At 42.7% G+C, this 22,722-nt stretch overlaps 1 protein-coding gene across 8 annotated transcripts in view; it reads left to right on the top strand.

The window, feature by feature from the left end:
- casz1 (castor zinc finger 1) overlaps positions 1 to 22,722 on the top strand; it is a 175,004-nt gene that overhangs the window by 112,850 nt on the left and 39,432 nt on the right. For 4 of the 8 annotated variants that reach the window (XM_079239672.1, XM_079239666.1, XM_079239671.1 and 1 more), the window contains exon 1: positions 18,220 to 18,337. The exons of the other annotated variants lie outside the window; for them this stretch is intronic. In XM_079239672.1, the coding sequence (XP_079095798.1) occupies positions 18,259 to 18,337 (79 nt within the window). In that variant the 5' untranslated portion in view covers positions 18,220 to 18,258. Of the gene's footprint in view, positions 1 to 18,219; positions 18,338 to 22,722 lie in introns of those variants that run through there. 8 annotated transcript variants of the gene reach the window in all.

The following is a 22,722-nucleotide window of genomic DNA, read 5'->3' as shown; positions in this document are numbered from 1 at the left end:
CTCCCGCCCCCCCCCCCCCCCCCCACCCTCCTCAAATGTGCTGTTTGGTGTCTGTGATGCTTGTCCAAACGCAGTCTCAGTCTGCCTGTTTCCACACCTGCAGCTCGCGCATATGGAATCTGTGAATGATGCCGTATTCCTTTAGCACAGGCTGCATTAACACGGGCTCTATGAATGTCAGCCCACAAGATAAGTGTCTTACTTTTTGGCTTTGGTTTTGGCATTAGTCATCCTCTTTTGTTCACTGGCTTTATTCTTGCTTTATTCTTTTGGAAAATCTGCTTTAGTGTGTGGAACCAGGCTTTGCCTTCTGCTTTGAGGTCCCTGGTGGAGGTAAAACATGAGAGCATGTGTGTGCACATAGGCACACACATGCACGTGCGCTCAGTAGGCGCTCTCAGGCTTCCCCAAGCATTTATTGCTTTATTAAGCTGTCTCATGAACCCACTAGCAGAACATGAGAATACAGGAAAAAAAAAAAAAAGAAAAGCTCATATTACTTCGATGATTTGATGTCATTTGTGGACTACAAAATACTAGGCTTTATTGTGTGTGCAGGGAGAAAGAGCAGGAGCAGGGGAGGTGGGGGAGAGAAGTTGGCTTAGAAATTCAGAATTTCAATTAGCGTACGTAATCTGAACCTGCCGGCTTTGATAGAAGCTTTTTTTTTTTTTTTTTTTTTTTTTTTAACTAAGAATACAGCAGCACTTGTAAAACATTAATTAAGCGGACTTGTTTTTTTTTAAAAGGATGGAGTAAAGTGTGCTTTATGCAGTCCCTTTTCTCTGAACAAAAGGCAGTTACCTCACACAGAAGACCGCTTCACCCAAACCATTTGGTAAAAAAAAGGCCAATTTCAATTGGAGAAAAAAAAATCCCCACAAAAGACAAAAAAGACAAGCTATTGAGAGGGATGCTCTAAAAGAGATGATATCATATGAGAGCAGAGCCCTTTGCTGAAGAATAGAAATGTATCCCTGCCTAAGTGAAACCTAAGCTTGGTACAGGAAAACGAGCCCCTATTTTAATGACTTTCTACCTGACAGATGACTTTAGACTGCCTTTTGTATCACATTGCTCTGACTTTGTCTCTTACATCATCATATCATTGATTATTAATAGTTTATATGAATTGTTAATTCATGGTAATATGAGTTACTGCAGAAGTACACGATGAAATGTGAAAAGATGGCCAAAGATTAGAAGAAAAAAAGTCTTGAAAAAATATTGAGCTTCTGTACTTTTTCTTCACGATGATGGTTTGTGGCAAAGCTGTGGTATGTCTGTTTGCACTGTGTAGAAGACTTGTCAAACTTTTCATTCTTTTCTGCAAAGCATGGCTTTTGTAAGCTGACAAAAGTGCTCTAAACTGCTGCTGATTAGCACTGAAGGGGATTGCAACTTATTAACATGCTTTGGTTTTATTTTCGTTGAATGCACCATGATAAAAAAAGATAGCAATAGATCACTTACAAAGTTCATAAGGAGATAATGAGTGAGATATGAAAACATGTTAAAGGTTATTTTTTTGTTCACCTGGCATAGTTTATGGCCTTTGCTTCTTGGAATTTATTATAGAAAAAAGGAGAGAAAAGGATAAAGTCCCTGTTGCTTATTTGCACACAGTGCTGCATATGCATTTTACACAGACTATTGTAAATCCTCTTGCAGTGGGTGATGAGTACACATACAGATGATACATTAAAACTGCCATAACTCGCACACCCAGCAAAGCTAAAAATCAATTGGAATGGATAGTTAAGCTGGCCCCTAAAAATCAATGAGCAATTCATGTCCTTGATCACAGAGTGTCATTCCTCTCAATGTTAGAGGCTGATGAGGGCTGAACACACTCAACCATGCTCATGTTCAGCACAAACATACAGGAAACAAGTACACCCAGTCTTTTTGGTGATCCAGTAAAATTAGAGTGAATTAGATCTACAGTTCAAGGACACGTTTATTTTTATGTACTTTCTCTCATTATATCTGAAACAGGTTTCTTTCTGTAATTCTCTCAACTCAGTTTTATTTATTTTGCTATTTAGAAACTAAATATTTATTATAAATAACTATTTGTGAATGAATAAAATGTGTTTAATATGTAAGCTGGAAAATGAAAAATAACTACAATAGCAAGAAAACTTGCTGTTTTTGACCATGCAGAATGTTGCAATACATTGACATCGTACACCGAGCCTGGAAAAGTGAGACGACCTGATAGTTTTTAAATGGTGGGGGCATAAAACGCTCATCCACGCACACTCAGGGTGGACTTTTATGTTGGAAGAGAAAGGCAACAAGATTAGCCAAATGAAGAGGATGAAAATTCAGTTTCAAAATAGTAATTTTGCCCTTATTAATGCCATTAGTGTAACAGTCACAATGGATCAAATCAACGGATCACCGAAGCAACTCCCCTGTCTCCGTGCTATGACGGGATCATGTCGGGAACAATTTAGGCATTTTGTGTTGATGAGTGAAGTTTCGAGTGCTGTAGAGTCCTGCAAACCACCCTTAAATTATGCACATACAATAGTTATTTTCTTCTTTTTTATTTCTTTTCCTTTTTTCTCGGTTTCTCTTTACTTCATTGCTCAGCTCTTTGCATAGATTTCTTTCAAATTTGACTTGTTTTGAACATGAATGAACTATTTGGGCTACATAACAATAGAAGTGGCTGTTTTGTTGAGATATGTTCTATGTCTAAGCCTGATTTAGAAAATGGCACCAAGACAGTAGATTTTGCTCCTGGCCTATTTGCTGCTTTGAGGCCATTCATGTCACTCACACTTTGTATCCCTCTGTTACCAATTATAGATGCACTGACCAGTTCAAACAAATGGCCAGGCAGAAATTATGTCTATGCAGCACTGAAGTCTCAGCTTCAAAACTGGACCTTTTCCACAAGCAAACTTCTCTTTATTTGTCCTCATAGTGTCTGGGATATCAGTTATGAGTTTGCAGTTGCTTGACCTTAACAGGTGGTCCTCTTTTATGATCTGTTACTCTGGTAACATATGAAAGCTTCATTCAGCCCACAGCTAAATACCTCAGATTTGGGGAGAAGGCTTTTGAAACAGTTGTCGCCTGTCAGGACAGGCAGAAAGACCAAGTGGAACAGTTCGAAAGATCGGTGGAACAGTTGCTTGCCTCCTCTTCGAGGTGAGAAATTTTCCAGCAGCTGTCACTCGACCTCTTTACCTCGTGTTTTTTCGGAGGGGTATTTTTTTTTCCCCCTCTCATTTCCAATAAAGCAGAAATGAATGTTTGTGGCAACTGTCGGGGGGGAGGGCAACTCCAGCATTGTGTCGTGTCACTCAAAATCTCACTCGTGTGTGTCCTCCTCTCCACGTTTCATCAGCCGCCAATCATCAGATGCACGTGAAACGACACCAACGGAAGAGTTTTTCTTTCTTGTGGTTCGACTGCCTTCACAGCAGTTTTCCATTTAACATTTTTATCATTAAACTTCTTTTTGTTTGACCGTGGAAAGAAACAGAATGTTAGTTTCTGCTGTTCCCTCTCATCTCGACCGCTCCGCGCTTTTCTTTTCTATTACCTCTTCCTTTGCCTGTCCCCCTACACCCACCCACCCAACCACCACCCCCCACTCAATCCATCTGCATCATGTCGATCTGTCAGACTGCCAGTGTCTGTTCCAATTAGATTCCACTTAATACACGTAACCTCGATTAACACGCAATCAAGCCCAGATAAATCACGTCCTTTAAGTCCCCCCTCTGCCTCTCCTGCGTTGCTTTGCATCACTCAGTTTCTCCCAACAAGCTTTCTGTAGTCACAAGCTCACTACAGGAGCAGGTAAATTTATCCTCAAAGGTGACACTTTGCAGCGCAGCCATGAAAATTTCACCTCTAACCGAATTCTGTTGTTCTGTTTTCTAGTTATGTGGAGTTCCTCTTTGTGTTTGCAGCAGACGCCTGTTGGTGCCCTTCTCACCCCTAAAAATGAAGGTGTCTTAATTACATCTTTGGTTAAAAAGCTACAAAAGACACCCTGGCTTTTTTTTTTCAACATTGTGGGAGGTTGTGTAGTCTATTGTCTCTGTGACCTTTTTAGCTAGCGGACAATTGGTTTGACTAGATTACAAATTAAGACACAGCACCAGGCACTTAGAAAGCAAGTCCGTTAGAGAGCAGCTCTATTACTATCAGCCTGTGAAAGCCACTGGGCCATACATTTTAAGCATCACTTAAACAGCCTCCGAATCAGGCATCACATGCGCGTTGTTCCATATCTATAATATATAAAGTTACATTTGCTTTAATGATTCCTGCAATGACACACTGAGTCTTTGCCCGTGGCAGGAAGGGGAAAAACACACAAAGCTACTACAGAGGATTTATGGATGATAATTATTCTTTTAACAAAGTTAATAATTAACACTGTTTATGCTAATAAGAGGAGAAAGGACTGTTGAATTACCAAACAGCAAAAACCACTGAAAATACAAACCAAATGAAAACAACCTGGGGCACTGAAAAAGCACACACAGCACTCTTGGGGTCTACTTTTATTAATCGCAGCTAAAAGTGCTAACATTGACATGTTGAACAGATTAGCCTCTTTAATAACAGGGCGGGTCAACATGGCCTCTGCTGCTGATCCATGAGGATATCCTGTCGGGAGGCAGATAACCTGTGTGTTTCATATGCTGACCCCTGCCTCTGAGGGGTTAACTCCTGTACTAAAGATATACTAAATTTACAGATTAGAAACGCAGTCTTCTTGTTCTTCTGTGGCGCAGTGTCGTTTTTAATATATCCTCACATTTAGAAAAATCTAGTTAACGTGCCTGATACCGGTTTTGCAGCCGTGTTGTGTTCGTTAGCAGAAGCTGTGGCAGTCACAGGTCTGGTTTTGTTTCATGCAGCAACAGCTTGTGTCAAACACATTCAGGCTGCTGCTGTGCGGCATTAATGCTTTTAAATATCTCAATGCTAGTTGGAGCTGACAAGGCCTGTCGGTGTGCTGTGTGCAAATAGGGCTAGGATTTAAAATAAATTAAGCTATGAGAAAGGCTCACGTTGATCCATTTCTTATCTCCTCTTCTACCTTGTCAACACAAAGCCCTTTCCAATCATGCACACAGGTTAAGGGACAAGCATTGCTCTTGGACACTTTTGCATTTAGTTTGAAATTTATACTACAGTACATACTATACTCTTTCAGATCCTTGTCTCTGCTGATCTCTGTGAAAATCATTTCAAAACTTATGCAAGTTTTATTTCATTAGTATTGGCTGCAAATATATTAGTAGTGAGTAATACTAATTTTGACCCCACACATGATCTTTTGCCTTTATGAACTTATTCCACAGCCACAACAGTGTTGCTCTGTCTCTTTAAAAGGGGGTGACAGTTTTGACCATAAGTTGAGCTCTTTTCTTTTCTCTTTCCCAGAGAAAAAAAAAAAGCAGGGAATAACACTGATGAGGTTTAACAGCTTCAGCCACGCGATGGGCAAATATAATAAGTGTTTTCGTAGACGTCACCAATGATTATCTCATCTAGGCATTTTGGGTGAATGTAGTGGATTTAGAGGCTCGTCTCCCATTGTGCTGACATCACCCTTTAACAAACCAAATTAAATCATGGCTAAAATCATTTGAAACTCTCCCAGAGTCCTTCAAATGACAGTCTGGGAAAATTAGAAAGGGAGCACTGTGTGTATGTGTATGTGGTTTTGAGTGGATTTAGTCCTGGGGGATTGGAGAGTATACTGTGGAAATGGGGGGCAAGTTTACCCTCACACTGAATAATTGGATAAGAGGAGCTAATAATGCACAAATTCTTATGAGAATTAAATTGCCAAAAATTGTGACACAGCTCTGAGCAGTCGTTTCTGGTTCATAATTTTGATCACTTATTTCATTGTGTTTGTGTAATTGATTCTTCTGATTTTAGCCCCCACATTCTATTCATTCAAGGTTTTGAGAAACAAGCTGGGAAAGCTGTAAAACTCAGTTTAGTTTGATTTTTGATTTAGCTGTACTTTTACAGGTAGAAAGCCAGATTCAAAAGCATTACCAGCTTGGCAATGCTGCATGGAAAATATATTTTGATACTGACGTCACCATAGCAGCACAGACAAGAAGAAACAAAATGACACCTGTGTATTTTATAAACACATTTTTTCATGACATTACAGTCATTAAAAAAGTCCACATTAAACCTCTTTCTCCTATGAGTGCAATGGTCCAGTGCAACATCTTCTTATTTTTATTTCTTTACTAATTCTATGGGATGATATTTACTTGTGTGTACATTAGCCAGAATATAAGCAGTGCAAATTCTGCTGGGACACACACGGATATGTCAGCTGTCCCACCTCACCAGTCACATGTGGTAGTCGGCCACCCCCATGACTTTGTGAAATGAAGAAAGGTAAGACAGACAGCGAAAGTGAGTAAGAGGAGTAAGTGAGGGAGTGTAGGGGTAGTAGTGCTCTGTGTGTGTGTGTGTGTGTCGAGGGGTGTTGCTGCGAAAGACCTCAACTCAGCCAACGTGGCCTGATGTGACAGGATTAGCTAAGCCCCGGTGAACATGGCTGGTACTGTGAGCCCATGTATGTGTGTGTGTGTGTGTGTGTGTGTGTGTGTGTGTTTCAATGTTTGTGTGCGGCAGGCAGGAAGTGTGCACAGCAGACTGGGAGCCCAGAACTGCTGCTTGCCACCAGCCGAGCCAAGACAAGACATGGGAGATCAACAGCGTGTCAGCCCATCACTGCCATCAAGCCTCAGCCCCTCACCACCACACCCCCCACCACCCCCCCCTCCACAAATGAGAAAGAGCCAGACCAGAGACGATAGAGCCAAAGGAGTCACAGATACAGTGGGGGGAGACACAGTGGGGGACTAGTGGGCGGGCAGCTGGGGCTAAAGTGAACGTGAGTTGGAAAATGATCCTATTAAATTGAATTAAAGAGGCAGTCTTCATTTACCCCAAGAATGATGGATTCGGATAATTAAGAGTGTTAATGGGGACTGGTTAAGGAGGCCAAGGGAAACCAGTGGTCGGAGACATGGAGGAATGGGGCCAGGTCAGACCTGCATTGTACACAGCCAGCTGACCAGCAATGGATCCCCACAAAACACATGCACACTTTTTTTTTCTTTTTTTTTTGTGACAAACCTGTGTTACTGTTTGGGATTATATCTTAAGTCCACTTTTGAGATCATCTAACATTAGACTGATGTGTGTTTTTGCATTAGGCCTACTGAACATCACACACATGAATAGGGAAAATAAAAGTAACAGGAAAGTATTACTGATGACCACGTAGGTTTAGTGTTGATATATTTTGTGGTGCTTCAGCACTGAGTGCATTACACCAGTTTATTGTCCTCATCTCTGGACTTACAGTAATTATAGTGCTTGTTGTGTGTGTGAGGTGTATGTGTGTACGCATCCACATGCGGTTATATGCTTCTGTGCTTGGCTTTTCACTTTGGTCAGTGCTCCAACCCTATCTGCATGTCCTTAATTCTTGATGATGTGCAGGCCTTAGGCAGTGTGTGCGTGATGGAGAGGATGCCTGCGTGCCAAGTTGAAGTGATTGGGCGGCAGGGCATGGGCTCTCATCACACTGAAAAATCCAGTTGCTTTGTCCAGCAGCCGAATAGCTGTATTGCATCACTAGTTTCCACGGTCAAGTCAAAACTAGCGACACCCTGCTGCAGAGGAGCCAGATTTTTCAGGAACTAAGAGGAACCCGGGAAGCTGAGGACGTGGTTTGTTTAATTTACGAGGCAGAGGCATCAGTAATTCTGTTTATCCCAAATGCGCTGCATACATTGTAAACTGCATTGTTTAAGGAGTTTGTTTGATGCAGCATCGTGGATGTAATCAATTTCACAAGGTGTAGAGGAGCCTTGGTTGATGTGCACCACGGCTTACCTGAACTCTGATTAGGCAGAGAATGTCTTAACTAAGGGGCTCAAATAATTTAATGCTACTTTTCTCCTTTCAAAAAAATTAACACCACAGTCGCTTGCATGTGTGTAACTGAGAGAGTGATAGAGTGTGGAAAAAACAATCTCATCAAGCAGGAGGCCGTTTGCTTAGCAAGAGCTGACAGTCTTTGTGTATGTAAATGAAGAATTTAGACTAATGGAGTTGAACCATTTCTAATTTTGTGATGGCAAGAGGATTTTGATTGAAAGTAATTAAGCAAGCTAGCTGTAAAATTAATTAAAGCAAAAGGAGGGGGGGACTTTTATTGGATTGGATAGCGATATAGCTGCTGTCAGGCAGGGGGACAAATGGGGGTGACCTGGATTCTCTGCCCTCCCTCCTCCCACTCGGGACTTTTATGTCACTTTAATCTCCTTAGAGCGGCTGGTGTGCATTTGTTTGAAATAATCAAGGAAATATGGTCAGAAATTGTCAGCTTTCAGATCTAATTTACCTGACAGCCTCGCGAGTGTGTGTGCACGCGCGAGCATGCATGTGACAGTGGCAGGTCCTTTTTTTTTTTTCTTTTTTTTTTTTTTTTTTTGCCATGGCCTCTTCTCAGCTTTGTGGAAAATGCTTTTGACAGTCTTGAAGCATCTTGGTTGTCGGAGGGAGGGGGAGAGGAGAGGAACTTGGGTGGCTTTAAGATGGACATTTCAATGAGGCATGTTTGGCCTGGCTTAGCACCTCTGACGTTGTGTGCGTGCACACACACACCAACATGCTTAATTGCCTCTCTAACATATTCAGACTCCATTTGGCCACTGTTCCAGCACTTCTCAGCCTCTGTTGACTGCAGGTAGGCTAAACGAGCAGAAACAGATTACAGCCATGGCAAAGCCTGTTACAGCTACTTAACTGCTGACAAATAAGATTGCCCAATCCTGCACAAGTAGAAATGGAACTTATTGATCTTTTAGTTTAGAAAATAACCATATCTTATGTTTAAATCTGTTTGTGTTTGAGAGTATCTTTCCTTAAATACTGGTGTTTAAAAATGTTTCTCCTGGATACTTAAAAATTTCCAGTTTTTGCAAAAAGCAGTAATGATTTATAAAATAATATTCTTAATGTCCTGTGATGTTTATATAGCTTTGGGCTGAATGGGGTTTATATTAAAATTTCATATAATTTCCCATGATCCCACGATGAGTGAGATGCCACTTCTTCTTAGAGGTTGTCAGTGCTCGTTGGTGACACAGGTTCTCAGTGCGGCCCTCCATGCCCCCTGAAGAGACAGTTAATTAAGGCATGGGCCCAGACAATGCTTCGGGGACTCTCACCCACCACACCATAGTTTGTCCCTGCCTCTGCGACCCCTTTGGGAAAGTGTGAGTGCCACGTCTGCACCACCATTACGCTCCCAAATGGGATTAGGAGTCCTATAAAAAAAAAAAAGAAATAGGGCCTCAGCTCCAAAAGCCTCTCACCCACCTTCATCTGCCCAAAAGGATCCCCCCCCCCCCCCCCCCTCCCCCCCCCCACCACTATAAGATGGCTCCTCCCAAGCTCTGGTTTATCAATTAATGTTATAAAAGGTAGAACAAAGAGCTGTCTTTCTCCTGCACTGTAATTAGAGTGGGAGATCTCCTGAGGACTGGCATTCCTTGGGCCCGAAAAGCATGATTCTCACACCCCCGCTCCACTTTGCCACCACCAGTCAAGCGGAACATGGCTCCTCGATGTATAAGGGTGATAATGTAAATGTAGTGTAGTCTGCTAGGCAAACCTGGCACAACCTATTTTGCCGTAGCTTTATCTAAGTGTGAACAAATGAATGCAACATTTAGAAGAGTGATACATTATTAACTCTAATTGACTCCTCCATAACACTATACATTCACTGTCACCTTCGCTTTGGCTCGCACAAGAACATGCTCCCCGAATCGCTCTCGTCGCTGTCCCTATTGTAACACGTTACGTGTCACCACACACTGTTAACAAATGTGATAAAACCACCTCAATCGAGAATATCAGGTATGGCGGCTGCCTATGTGTGTTTTTGTCTGTTAAGGTGAGATGCTGTAGAAAATGCGGATGAGCTGTGTCTACACCGGTGCCAGAGTAAAAGAGAGAGAGAAAGAACTGCTTTCACAGGCACCGGAGCTTTCGATCGGAGTTAGTTTTTACAACATATGCAAATGATCTCCCTCGGAAAAAAAAGGGGGTCTTTAAATGACAGGTTGATATGTGATTAAACGACAATTAGAGTGCTGAAAATAAGTGTTGGCAGCAGGTCAAGCACTGGGCGGCTCAGCTAAAAGGTAGCAGACTATCGAACAAAAAACATTCCCAGGTGGAGGCCACAAACAAGACCCCGAAACAAATTAGAAAGGTGAAGGGGGGACAAGCTTTAGCACTGCGTTCCAATAAACCCATAACAACAACAAGTTCTGTGTTTTGCCTGAATGTCAAAAGGCACTTCATTTTCCATTAGGGTATGTTTTCAACACGTCACCATTAAACATAGAAACAGCATGTTGCTTTAAGTCCTGACTGTCTTGTAAATGCCCCTTGTTGTATCAGAGCTAACACTCCACTCAGGTTACACTTGAACAGTCTGATGCTAACCTCTAAAGCCTCCAGTCCAGGTTTAAATAAGCTGTCATCCCAATGTGTGCTCCACCCCACATATTTGCCCTTTGAGTTAAAAGTACATTTACCCCGTCTCAGGCTTTTTGTCACAAACACACACACACACATTCACACAAACGTACAGGCAGAAACATAAAAGGGCTCACGCTTATTCTGCTACAGATGGCAGATGGCCCTGTCCCTATAATCCCCTTTGATGCTGCAGTGGGCAGTAGCTCCTAAACATCTATGGAGCCAAAGCACCAACAAAACTTGAGCTACTTTTCCTTTAACTGACCCCAATTGCCATGGAGCTGTTAGCTGTCAGACCTGGTTAAGAGTCTTTACAGGGGGAGAGTGAAGGGTGCAGACTCCTCTCTCTCTTTCAACTTCCTGCTTTTTTTTTTTTTTTCCTTTTTCATTCAGCCTGGCTGTGATATCAGGCTGTCTCTGGTCCTCTAAGTCACAGTATAACACTTGTTTCTTACAAAGCAAAAGAGTGAATCTGAAAGAGGGCTCACGTTGGGGCCACAGATGGCGGAAGGTGGGCTAAGAGGCTTAGATTTCTTCAAAAGGGCTGATCTTATTTATTGTCAGTTGTTCAAAAAAAGACATGCTGTACATACAAAATAATAATAATAAAAAGTATAACAGCTCTTATAGTTGATTTCTGTGTTTTTCTTCACTTATATTTCCCACTTTGATTTTCCTCTCAGGAATCTGTGTAAGAGGATGCTTCAGTTTAGAGAGCTGCTCAGTTGATGCTGATGAAACAAATCTGCTATCTCCACAGAAACTGCTTCTTTCTCTGATAAGATACATTTTTCAAGATAAAAACAAGCTCATTAACGGAGTTTGTCAGTCAGGAAAATGTTACTGTTACGGTGTGCATATTACAAATCTTGCAGACAATATTTTTTATATATTCAGAACCCCTTTTAACCCCTTTCTGTCTGATTTCCAGCGTTAAACATCCCTAATTACCATGATCGCTCATGCAAATGTGTGAGTGATCTAGCTCCACAAAATATTTTGTTTCTCCTTATTGTGTATTGTAAATAGAATGGAATTAGAAATAATCTTTTAACCTTTGTCGTAAATAGTTTTCTTCCTCTTCTGTAACGAGCGCTGTTCTCTAGCCTCTAATCGGAGAACAGCGGTTAAATGTGTCCTCTAGTGACCCAATCTCTTCTGTTTCACTGACAAAAGGAGTAGATTCTAACACAAGTGGGGAAACCCAAATTGTCTGTGCAATTATGGAGAAAATTTCTCTACCGTTCGATTATGTATTATCATTTGAGAGCTTTGGGGGATAATCATACTTAGATTTGCTCACGTTTCAAGCAGGTCTGCTGAGATGTACGTAGCTAATGGGATTGGGCTTTTTTTTCTAGTCCTCTCCTGTGGCGTTATGGAGCTGGCAGCTGAACTCGAACAGAGGCGCATGGTGCTGAGTCGTGCACAAGACTATTTCAAGACTGAAATGCGATTGTTTTAATACTTTAATCCACCTGTCCTTGGCATTCAGGATGTTGCAGAAGTCGCCTAATTATTTCAGTGCCCTCTATCCTTCCAGGTTGAAATACAGCAGAGACAGCAGCACCCTGCTGTTGATAAAGGAATTTCTACTTTCAACTTTTCCCAATGGAAAATACTTATTCCTTTCTCTGAGCAGAAACCAAAAAAAAAAAAAACTATTTAAAAACTTGTCAAAATGAGCAAATCCTGAATCTTAACTTAAAAGATGTACAGCTTAATTGAAATTTTAAAAATGCATGTATGCAAAGAAGACTTGAAATACCTCAAATCACTTTAAAGAGAAAGTTATTTCTCATGCAGAATTCTCTGAATTGTTCCAGGTTTCAGCACTGATTGTATGCAAACACAAATATTTTTCTTTAATTAACAAGGCTTCATCTCACCGTATCCTCCCCCAAGCTTGCTGCCAGCGCTGAACAACCCCCCCATGCACACATACGGCCTAAATGTACCACTTGGTCACACACATTCATTTAAATTTGCACAAACTGATTATTCTTTCTGTGTCCTGTTTTTAATTGACAAGGGGGGACCCCAGCAGCGATGTGCTACTCCACTCGCTGATACCCCTCTGAGGAGTTACCGACCACCCCATCACCCTGGCCCCAGCCTAGCAGCCTTAGCAGAACCTGTTATGGCACCAAAAATTGGGGAGGGTGGATAAACCTCGGTGGTCTATGAGTGTGTGTTTTCTGGTTTGGGACAGCAGTCATGTTGCTGTGTGTTTGTACATGTATGGTTTTGCGGGGGGTGGAGGTTAATAGTAATGCACGTTGATGGTTGCAGAGATACTTTATTTCAGAAACAGGGGCCTCATTAACTGTAGTCTTCATGAGGCCAGCGAGCAGTGGGCACATTAGGGGTCCACAGGAAGTTAGAGTACAGCAGGAGAGTGCATTAGAGAGGCCTGGGGAGACACACACACACACACACACACACACACACACACTCCCTCTTCCCCTCTGTTCCACTTCCACCTCCAGAGCTTTTCCATATCTTAATGTACCTTTCAGAGGAATTTGGATAGAGGTCAATAATTATGCTCTTTAAATTATTCAGTCGAGGACCTCTGTAATTGTGCTTTTTAGAGCTCGGACATTGACAACATGGTTTACTGCACCACTTTTTGGGCTCATGGTCTGACCGGATGAAAGCAAAATAAAGACTGTGCTTCTCTGCTTTCTTCACCTGAGCTGTGTTTCACAGAGAATTGCTCTTTATTTTCTTTTATTTCAGCGGCTGCCAACGCCAAATGTACTAAATTAATTTCTTTTTCTAATCAAGCTGCTTAAGTTCAGATCTGTTTCGAACGTCGCGTCATGCAGGGCTGAGCTGACGGCGGCGGACACGTTGGTGTCAGAGTACTCCCAGGCTACTGTGTGGGAAAGTTTAGTTTGGGATACACGCTTGTTGTTTTTGTTACGTTGAAAAGAGGAAAGCCCGAACTGCAAGGGTAGCAGAAAAAATCACCCAACTTTCTCCACAAAGCCAGTTCTGACAGCGTTTGAGTGCACACGATAACACCGTCCATCCACACGGGTCCTCTTTCAGCTCCAGATTATTCACACCTCGCTTAAAGCGGGAGAGACGGTTTCATTGTTTTTACTGGGTCCAATATTTATATTTCTTTCTTGTTGGGGAAGGCATTGACAAACATGTCACACATCTGCACTTTGGGACTACATACTACTGCAGTTTGGTGTCAGAGAAAGAGTCTTTACAGTAGTTTTGTTGGTGCAAGAGGAGGACTGTAATTACTGCCTGGCGATTCATCTAGTCAGTGCATAAAATAGTGTTTATCCAGTCGCCCGTGTTTTCTGTCGTGGTTGAGGGAGGGGAGGGTCATGTTTTGCACAGCTGAGACAGCTAGGGCAATCAGGAGAAGAATCGTGCCTCCAAAACATTCTGCCTTTTCTTTCTCTTTCCCTCTCAGGTTAAGAGCTGCTGCCTTAGAAAATGAGATCTCCTTTTCTCCCTGCTCTGACACACCCACACACAAATAAACATAAAAAGCTAATTTGTTAGCGGCCTCATTTCAGAGGCCTGAGCAGCAGAATATTGTTGGAGGGAAAAGTGATGCTTTGTCAAATGTTGACATGTGTTGCAAACATGGGGCCTTCTGCAGCAGCGTCTCATGGAGTGGCTCGAGCACATTGTCTGCACATGGAGAGGATGCTTTGAAATAAGATTAGCCTCCGAATGCCCCCCACCCAGCCACCATCCCACCACCACCCATCTCCCTCCCCTATCCATCCAGACTCATGTGCCAAATGCGTGTGTGTTAGTGCACATAATAAGCAGGGTTATCATGTTATGTAGAACGGTAAAGCTGAAGTTGTGTGTGGACACTTCCAAGGCCTTGCTGTCCTGCACACTTCGGCTTGGTTTCCTGGGCCAGAAAGCACACGCTCCTGTAACTGAGACTACATCCCCTTGGCTCTTGTTGGCTTTGGGTCAGGGTGACATCGGGCAGCCCCCCCCCCCCCCCCACACACACACACACACACACAACATAAAAATGAATAGAAATTGGAAAACAACAAGCAAGGTCCCCATATATATATGAGCACACAAGAACACTTGCAATATGCTGATGTTTTCTTTTGCACACTGTGTTTGCTAAATTGCCTTTGACTGCGTGCATCAGTAATGAAACTTTATGTCCTTGTGGAGAGGGCAGCAAGTCTGTTCCAGTTAGGACCAGGACGATCTCTCCTGTCTTGCTTTTGTAAGATTTTTTTCCCCCCTCCTAATACATGTCCTTATGAATAAATGAAACCCATGAAGTCATTTTTCCCATATTTGTGTAAATTGCTTTAAAAGCATTTTATCATGTCATAAAAAAGTGCAATTGATCTGCTGGGCTTTGCCCATTGGACAGCTGTGTGTTTTGTTAATGGCCACTTTGCTCCAAGCAGCTTATTAAAAAATTTATATAGAAATGCTAAAATTGCATAAATTATTTAGATACAGTAAGCATTTTTTTGTTTTAGTCAGGCAGGGAGGGGCTGTTATCAGTATGGAAATCAACCTTAGTATATTATCTGCTGAAATATAGTCATATATCTATCCAGACACATATGTGTCCTCCTCACTACACCCCCACACATGCAGAGACACAGGGGGGAAAAAAAAGGGGAAAAAAAGTATATATTTTTTGATGACTTCGTTTCAGCAACCACGGAATGTCACCCATATCCTGGTTGATTGTACTTTCGAGTTTTATGATGTTTTTCCATTGATTTGTTTCCCCGGCGCAGCTGCCGACCTCTATTGAGGGACGAACGTAATCAGCGCTGACGCAAATTAGATGGTTATTCGTTTCGAAAATTGACAGAAAAACAATAAAAAAGATGAAATGCTCCCAAATCAATAGATATAATGAAATTCAAATAATCCGAGAGATGAGGTCTCCATGGCAACTGATAATGTGGAAAAGAAAACAATTTAATAAAGGACAGACACGCTTTGAAAACAGATCGGGGAAGGGGTGGGGGGGCGGAGGGGTGGCTGTAAAGAGGAGAGGAGAGCAGAGGAGAGGAGAGAGGAGGTGGGGAGATGGAGGGATAGAAAGAGGGAGGCAGGGAGGGAGGAAGGAGGATGGGGGTGGGGGGTGTTTGTGGCTGTAGTGGTTGCTCTATAGCTTGTTTCTCCCGGCGTGTGAAGGATCTGTGTCTGTCCCAAGGACACTGGAATAATTAGAAAAGCTTTCAGGCCAGAAAGTGCAGATTCAGGTTTTAATACACAAAATTATTTCAGGGGCAGTGAATCGGAAAACCATTTGTTGGTGACCTTCCTGAGAGGCCTCCCCCTCCCCGGTACAGGGCAAGATGGAGGCTATGTGGCAGCACTGCCTGAGTTATGGCATATTTGTGTTTTTATAGAGGCAGGGGGAATGGAGTTGGGGAAGTTGGGAGGGGGATGTGGGGGTAAATGTGTCTGTGTATATGTGTATGTGTATGTGTGTGTTTGTGTGTGCTGGTGGGGAGGAGGGGTCATTGGACCTTCACGTTAAGTGTGTGTGTGGGTCTGGTAGGAGTTTGGGCAGAAGGAAAGAAAGCAAAGACAAAAAGGGAGAAAGTCAAGCAGAGAGAGAAAGTGGGAAGTTGCAGATCCGGCTGTATTTACAGATCACTTGTCAAAAGAAGCCATTTAAGGGGAATGCGCCCGTTCCAGCACTGTGACAGGCGAGGTGCCTGTTTAAAAAGCAAAAGACAACTATGAACCAGAGCGGGAGATAGTCAAACACAGGCTTTCTCTGTTGAAGACAGACAGAGCATGGGGTGGCGAGGGAATGAGTGGGTGTTAAGTGACTTCATTTGTAGTCTATTTAAGGTATGTTTTACTTGTCCTTGTGCTGCTGCTCCTCCAACATTAAAACAGGGGCTGCGTTCTAGTTAGCACAACAAGGGAATAATGATCGAGTGCATCGCTCTTATTTCCTGTAAATTTAAATGACGTTTTTCTTCTGCCTAAAAACCTGCATTTGATTTCAGTATCACTGTCAGGGGAGATTTGCCACTGATGCAAACATTGATAAGAGTCAACCAAAGCACAACTGTATTTCCCTCATCAGCTTATCGTGAATTTCTGTGAATAAGCTTTCAGGTGGCTTTATTCAACATCCGTATCCTGCTCTTTTAACATCCTATTTTCTTTATTACTTGTTGACAAGAATTTTAAGGGTAGTTTGACTGGGCGTTGCAGTCTTGTACTTTTTTTGTGTCATTAGAAGGAGTTGTTTGACTCAAATAAAGGTGATCCACCCTCTGTTCAAATGATATCAACAGCAGGTCCGGGATATTACATCTTGAGTGTAGATACCCTTATCCTGTTTCTGGCAGCAATAAATAGGAAAAAAAAAGGTCCACATACATATTTTGCCTTATAATTATTGCTGTGATACTTTATTAACATGATCCTGATCAGTGCAGTTCTTACTTACTGTATAAACCATCGTAAAAGTTGGTTAATATTTGATTTTAAAAAAAAAAAAAGGGGGAAGAATCAAGATTAATGCAGTGTCAATCTGAGTGCTTTCACTTGCTTACTGGGCTCATCCCAATCACTACTGTGCCTTTAAACACTCATTTTACTCTTAGATGAACTTTTTTCACATGTAATTGAGTTGTTAACACGATACGACACAAAGTATATTTATACTTGTTGAGTTCCTTTCTATAAGAAAATTTGTCCTTATTCAAAGACAAACAGTGATCTAACATTCTCCAGCAGAAAAAATATCTAGTTTTGATATTACGATGTGAAAAGTGCCCCACAAGTAGAAGAGAAACTAGAAATTCCCCACTGTACGCTGGCTGGGAGCCTTCAAATCTAACATGCCAGTGTCAATGAACACAGTTTTCTATTTTGAAATTTAAAAAAAAGCGCACACTTTACACAAAAAAAACCCTGTAGAATAGAAACCTGAAATGCAAGAGCCGATAGGCATCTGCTGTGTGTTTTGTGTATGAATTTGTATTTATCCGTGCGTGCACTGTGGACTGCCACACACACTCGCGCATAGGGCACAAAGCACATGTTATCACTGTCAACAGCGGCAGTAGCAAACAGCAGCAGTTGTTCTGTGTGTGTCTGCGCTGCGTACGAGTGAAAGTGTGTGCTCTTGTGCGTGCCCACAAACACTCTGTCTCGCTGGCTGCTGGCTCTGAGGGACCCACTGTAAGTCAATCTGTGTGCTCATATGCCTGTGAGTGTGTGAGTGAGCTACTACTGTACTACACTTCAGGAGCCAGGGCACAGCCTAGCTGCACACACAGGGCTGAGCGGGGCTGGAAAGGGCCGAGGGCCAGCCCCCGCTGCACACCACCCACTTCACACCTGTCTCTGTCTCTGTACTGTGCGCGAGGCTCTCATTGTAGCAGTGACAGGAGGGCGCCCGTTAAGTGGCCTCTGTGTGTGTGTGTTTTGTTCCCCCATGTGGTTGTGGGGTGGAGAAGGGCGATGAAGGACCCCTACTGGTAAAGTGGGTAAACTTGCACAGCTTCGACATCTGTGAAAAAGGGATAGGGGGAGGGTAAGGAGGGAGGAGAGATAGACAGCAAGAGAAGAGGACAGAGTGGGAGAGAGGAAAGGAGTGAGAAGGAGAGAGGGAGGGAGAGGGGGAGAGAGGGAGCAGAGCCTTGGCAGAGAGCAGTTGTGGAGAAAATGCCTTGCTTTGTGGAGAGAATTCTTCCAGGGCAGGCGGGAGAGGTGAGACAGAGCGCTGAGGGCGGTTTGCTGCCAGGTAAGACTCTCACATACACACACACACACACACACCTCCTCCCCCCCATACAAACACACACTCTCAGGAGTTGAGTGTTACGTTGTGGACGGCTTTGCTACTATTTGCAGTTGGCATGAGTCAGGCACGCATGTGTAGTGATGTAGTGGGTGGTGTCAAAGTGAGCGTGCGAGAGTCAGGAAACAGCAGGTGGAATGTTTGTTTTCTGGAGGAAAAAACAAAAAAAACAACACGTGTGACTTTTACATGCAGTCAAACACACATTCTGAACGGCAACAATGTGTTCGTATGACTTTTAAATGTTGCTACTCCAAAAGTTATGCTTTTGACTTGTGTTAGGCCTTGTTGCTTCACACTCTTCCACTTGTTACATCTCACTGTTGTATTTTTAAATTCAGTGCAGGAAAGTAACATTTAGTCTTTATGAACAAAGTTTCAATCTCTTTCAAATATTCAGCATTACAGTTTTAAGGTGTTTTAACTACTTTACGCTTCATGTAAACACACTTCAGCAGGAATTATTTAACCTTTGACATTGATGTGCATTTATGTAATATCATCATTAATTAGTTACTTCACACTTGATATTTTAAACTCAACCCTATGTATAATTTATTACATCTAATATTATATATTATTAAAGTAGTTTTACCTGATATTATCTCACGCACCTCTCAAGACTAAATATGGGAATTATTTAAAAGCACCTAAATCCCCCAGATCTGACGCCAATTGCAGATGTCTTCAGATCTGTCGTGAGGTAATTTGCGGTGTTGGTTGAGACTGTTCTGGCTGTGTAGATACAGATGTTCTGATGGAGAGGTTTGTCATTGGAGGGATTTTCCACTCTGCTGATGTAAACAGTGTCTGTTGAAGAAAGGCTAAAGAGTCTTTTTCCCCCCCTCATGTAGTCACGTTTCTGAGAGGAATTATCCTCTTTGTGTGCAATTAGATTTTCTCCTTTTGGTTAAATAAATACTGTGTCTGTGAACATAAACACAAATTTACACACAGTTGTCTGCCTCTCGAGCAGACAAGCGCCTCAGCCTGGGCCTGAGATTCCTCGTCGAGGCAGAAGTTGGCCGACTTCAACTCTTCGCTTGCTGTTTATTTGTTTTTAGAACAAATGGAACCAGCAGAGTGAGAGGTGAAGTCAGAATTGAATTTGGCTTGCGTTACCGTGGCGATCTGGCAACCGCTCCCACGTCCCATAGGACTGCTTCAGTTGCAGTGTGCCGGGCATGTGTTTATCATTTCACTGATGTGTACTGTATGCTACTGGTCTACGCACACACACACACACACACACACACACACACACACACACACACACACACACACACACACACACACACACACACACAGTGTATATTTGTGTGTGTGCATTTCAGGCTTTGAGTAGTGGGTGGTGGTAGCAGCATTCACGAGAGAGACATTTTACTAAGCAGACATTTCCCCCTCTGTTTTCACTCTGACCTGGTAGGAGATTGATGACTGAGTTGTGGAGTACATGTTAACAGTAACGGGTGATTTATGAAGATACTTAGGGTAAGTGAGGCCGCACAGGCTTGAGGGGAAGAAAAAGATATAGCCTTTTAAGTTAATGCAAAAATATTGCCTTTTTAAGTAATAATTGTTATTACTACTGCAGGGGTTTGGACAGAGGTCGGAGTTACAGTTGGATGTGCACAATGTGCAGTGTTAAGCTTTTCCTTTTCCGTTGGCTATGAGCCCTCCTTTGTTTAAACACGGAAAGTTTTTGCAAGAAAAAAAATGCAAAGAAATTAAAAAGTGCATCTGGAGACTTGGCAGAATCTATAAGTGATTATTGAAAGATTCATTTAGGTAGCTTAATTCAGATATTTAAACTGAGAAAAAAAACCTAAACTTTTTCCTGGGTAAACCACAATGGAAAACTTTTCTTGGATGAACCCTTGCACTGCAACAAGTGCACTGTGTGTTTTGGCACAGCCTCTTAGCCAAAGATCCCTCAGAAAATCTGCATGCAATTTTAGAAGAATCAGATTCTTTCCCTCTCCTTGGCTTGTGAAATCACTCGATATTATGCGGAGAGAGAGAATCCTCTCTCTATTCAAATATAACATTCAGTCCACTTGGAGGTGATCTATGGCATTTTTAAGAAATAAAGCAATTTTAAAGAATATTGAAGCATGCTTCCTCTGGAAGAGGGATGGCTTTCATTTTTTTTCAAGGCACCTCTTAGACTGAGTGAAATGTTTCCCCTGTTCGCACAGGGACAACTTTATTTCTTACCAGGGATTTAACACTCACTCAGTCCTCCCATAAATACAGCGTCCCTCAGCCCTTCGCTAGCCATAACTCATGCACTAACTCTCTAGCTAACTAAACTCATATAGCAGAGCCAACACTTGTTTGTCTTTTACCTCAGTCTCTCTCCCTCACTCTCTCGGTCTCCTTTCCTCCCCTGTGCTGATTTATACATGACAGAATCTTCTCTGACTACCGTCTCACCAGCCTCCTGCGCTGATCTCCTCGGCCCACTCGTGGAATAGGTTTTAGAAGAAATGTGCATTTGAATATGAGCCAGCCTAATCTGCTTGGGGCTATTTAGAGTGAGTCTAATGCTCCAAGAATGAGCGAGAACAACACAGGAGAAAATGCGGACATCCCTCTCAGCGTGTCACAACACAGCTCAGGTCTCCAAAGATTGAAGCAAGTCTTTGATTTGCTGATGGAAATCTTTTGCAAAGAGGATAAAATAGCTTCTTTCAAGGCACCTGTTGAAGTCCCGGTCTCCTAAAAAGGGGGATTGTGTGAAGTTTGTTAATTTTCCTCCTACCTTTCTGGCACCTCCATATGGAATTTAAAAAAAAAAACTTTTTTTGTGTGCTTCTCAAAGGTACAGTAAATAAGTCACTCTGAGCTGATAGAGCAGTGTACCTGCCAGCAGATGAAAGTGCTCAGATGGGACATTACAGTATGGTGGAGGCAGTTTAGTGATCTGGTGCCGACTGGCATTTTGGGAGGAGACGGCCTTTCTGGCGTGGTTCCCGTATTGGTTGTTAACAGCCTGCTGGTACCTTCTGTTCTCTCTGTTCAGTCCCACTGGCCCGACACTGACAACTCCTCAAGCATCTGAAGACCCTCTGAAGTCAAAATCGCCCATTTTGATGCCTCATAGCAGCACCCTGCGTTTTGTTGTCTTTGCATCTGAAAACACAGGCCCTGCTTGGAGGAATTACCCTGAGTACTCGCTGGTGTCAGATGGGGGAGGAGGGTATTATCCCTCTTTTCCCCCCGATCTCCTTGTTCTCCTTGCTGTCCTTCCTTTCTTTTTGATCTCGCCATCAAATCTCCCCCAGTTTTTATGAGTGACGTTTACCCGAGAGCAGCTTGGGAAATGGCTGGCTGAAGAAGACGTTTCAGAAAATGCGCCTGAGCAAGCCATCACCTTTGATAAAGCCATGGTTCCAGTGGGAGAAGAAGAAGAAAGCTAAAGAGTAAGAGCATTGTTGATAATGAAAAATGCCATGAAAGAGGGAACGTCTCTCTGATCCCAGCTTGTTACACCAACAATGTTTAGTCGAACAGATACTGCAGAGCAGTTCTCTGTTGCTGTATCACAATGAGTGTTTGACCCAGATGACTGATCTGGATCTTGGGTACCACACTGCGCATTTATTGCACGTCGGTTTGGCACCAAATATTCTCAGAACAGAGGGAGTCGCACTGCTGCTGCCATCAACACTGGCATTCCTTCAGCTGTGTCACCAATTGGCAAAAAGCTGGCAAGACACTTGAGAGAAGAGCATAAAGAGAGAGAAATGATGTGGAAGCGGAGGGTAGTTGGAGGCACAGAGAGAAAGAAATGTTAGCTTTAGTAATTACTACCTCCACCGAGAAGCAGAGAAGAGGACAGTGAGGCAAGCAAGCGCATGAAGGAGGCCCCGTGTGCAGATAATGACGGGGTATCGCTGTAGCTCTGACAGCGCTAATCTCAGTGCTCCACAGTATGTGTCTATGTGTGTCTCTAGTGTTGCGTGCATGCAGCAAATGTAAATACAGTTGGGATGTATGGAGGTTGTGGCACAGTATCGTTGACTCATGTTCTACCAGGAAACCATCAGCTTGACAGTTTATCCGACTCTTTTCGACAGCCTCACAAAACATCTTCGGCGCAGTTCTGAAACTCTGCACCCTCTTCTTAATCCTCCCTAACTAGTTTTTTTATGCCCAAAAGTGAAAAAAAGAAGAAAGACAAGTAGAGGAATCAAACTTTCTTTGTTTTTTTTTCTTTTCTTTTTCCTCCTTTCCATTTGAAGTTGTGAGACAGTCATTTAAGGCTGAACACACAACACAGGAGAAAGTGTTATGAATATGTATCAATGCAGCATATGGCAGCA

This window comes from Telmatherina bonti (genome assembly GCF_933228915.1).
Source record: "Telmatherina bonti genome assembly, chromosome: 4".
Lineage (NCBI taxonomy): Eukaryota > Metazoa > Chordata > Actinopteri > Atheriniformes > Telmatherinidae > Telmatherina > Telmatherina bonti.
Note: the sequence above shows the minus strand (reverse complement) of the source record. Positions and strands in the feature narration are given on the sequence as shown.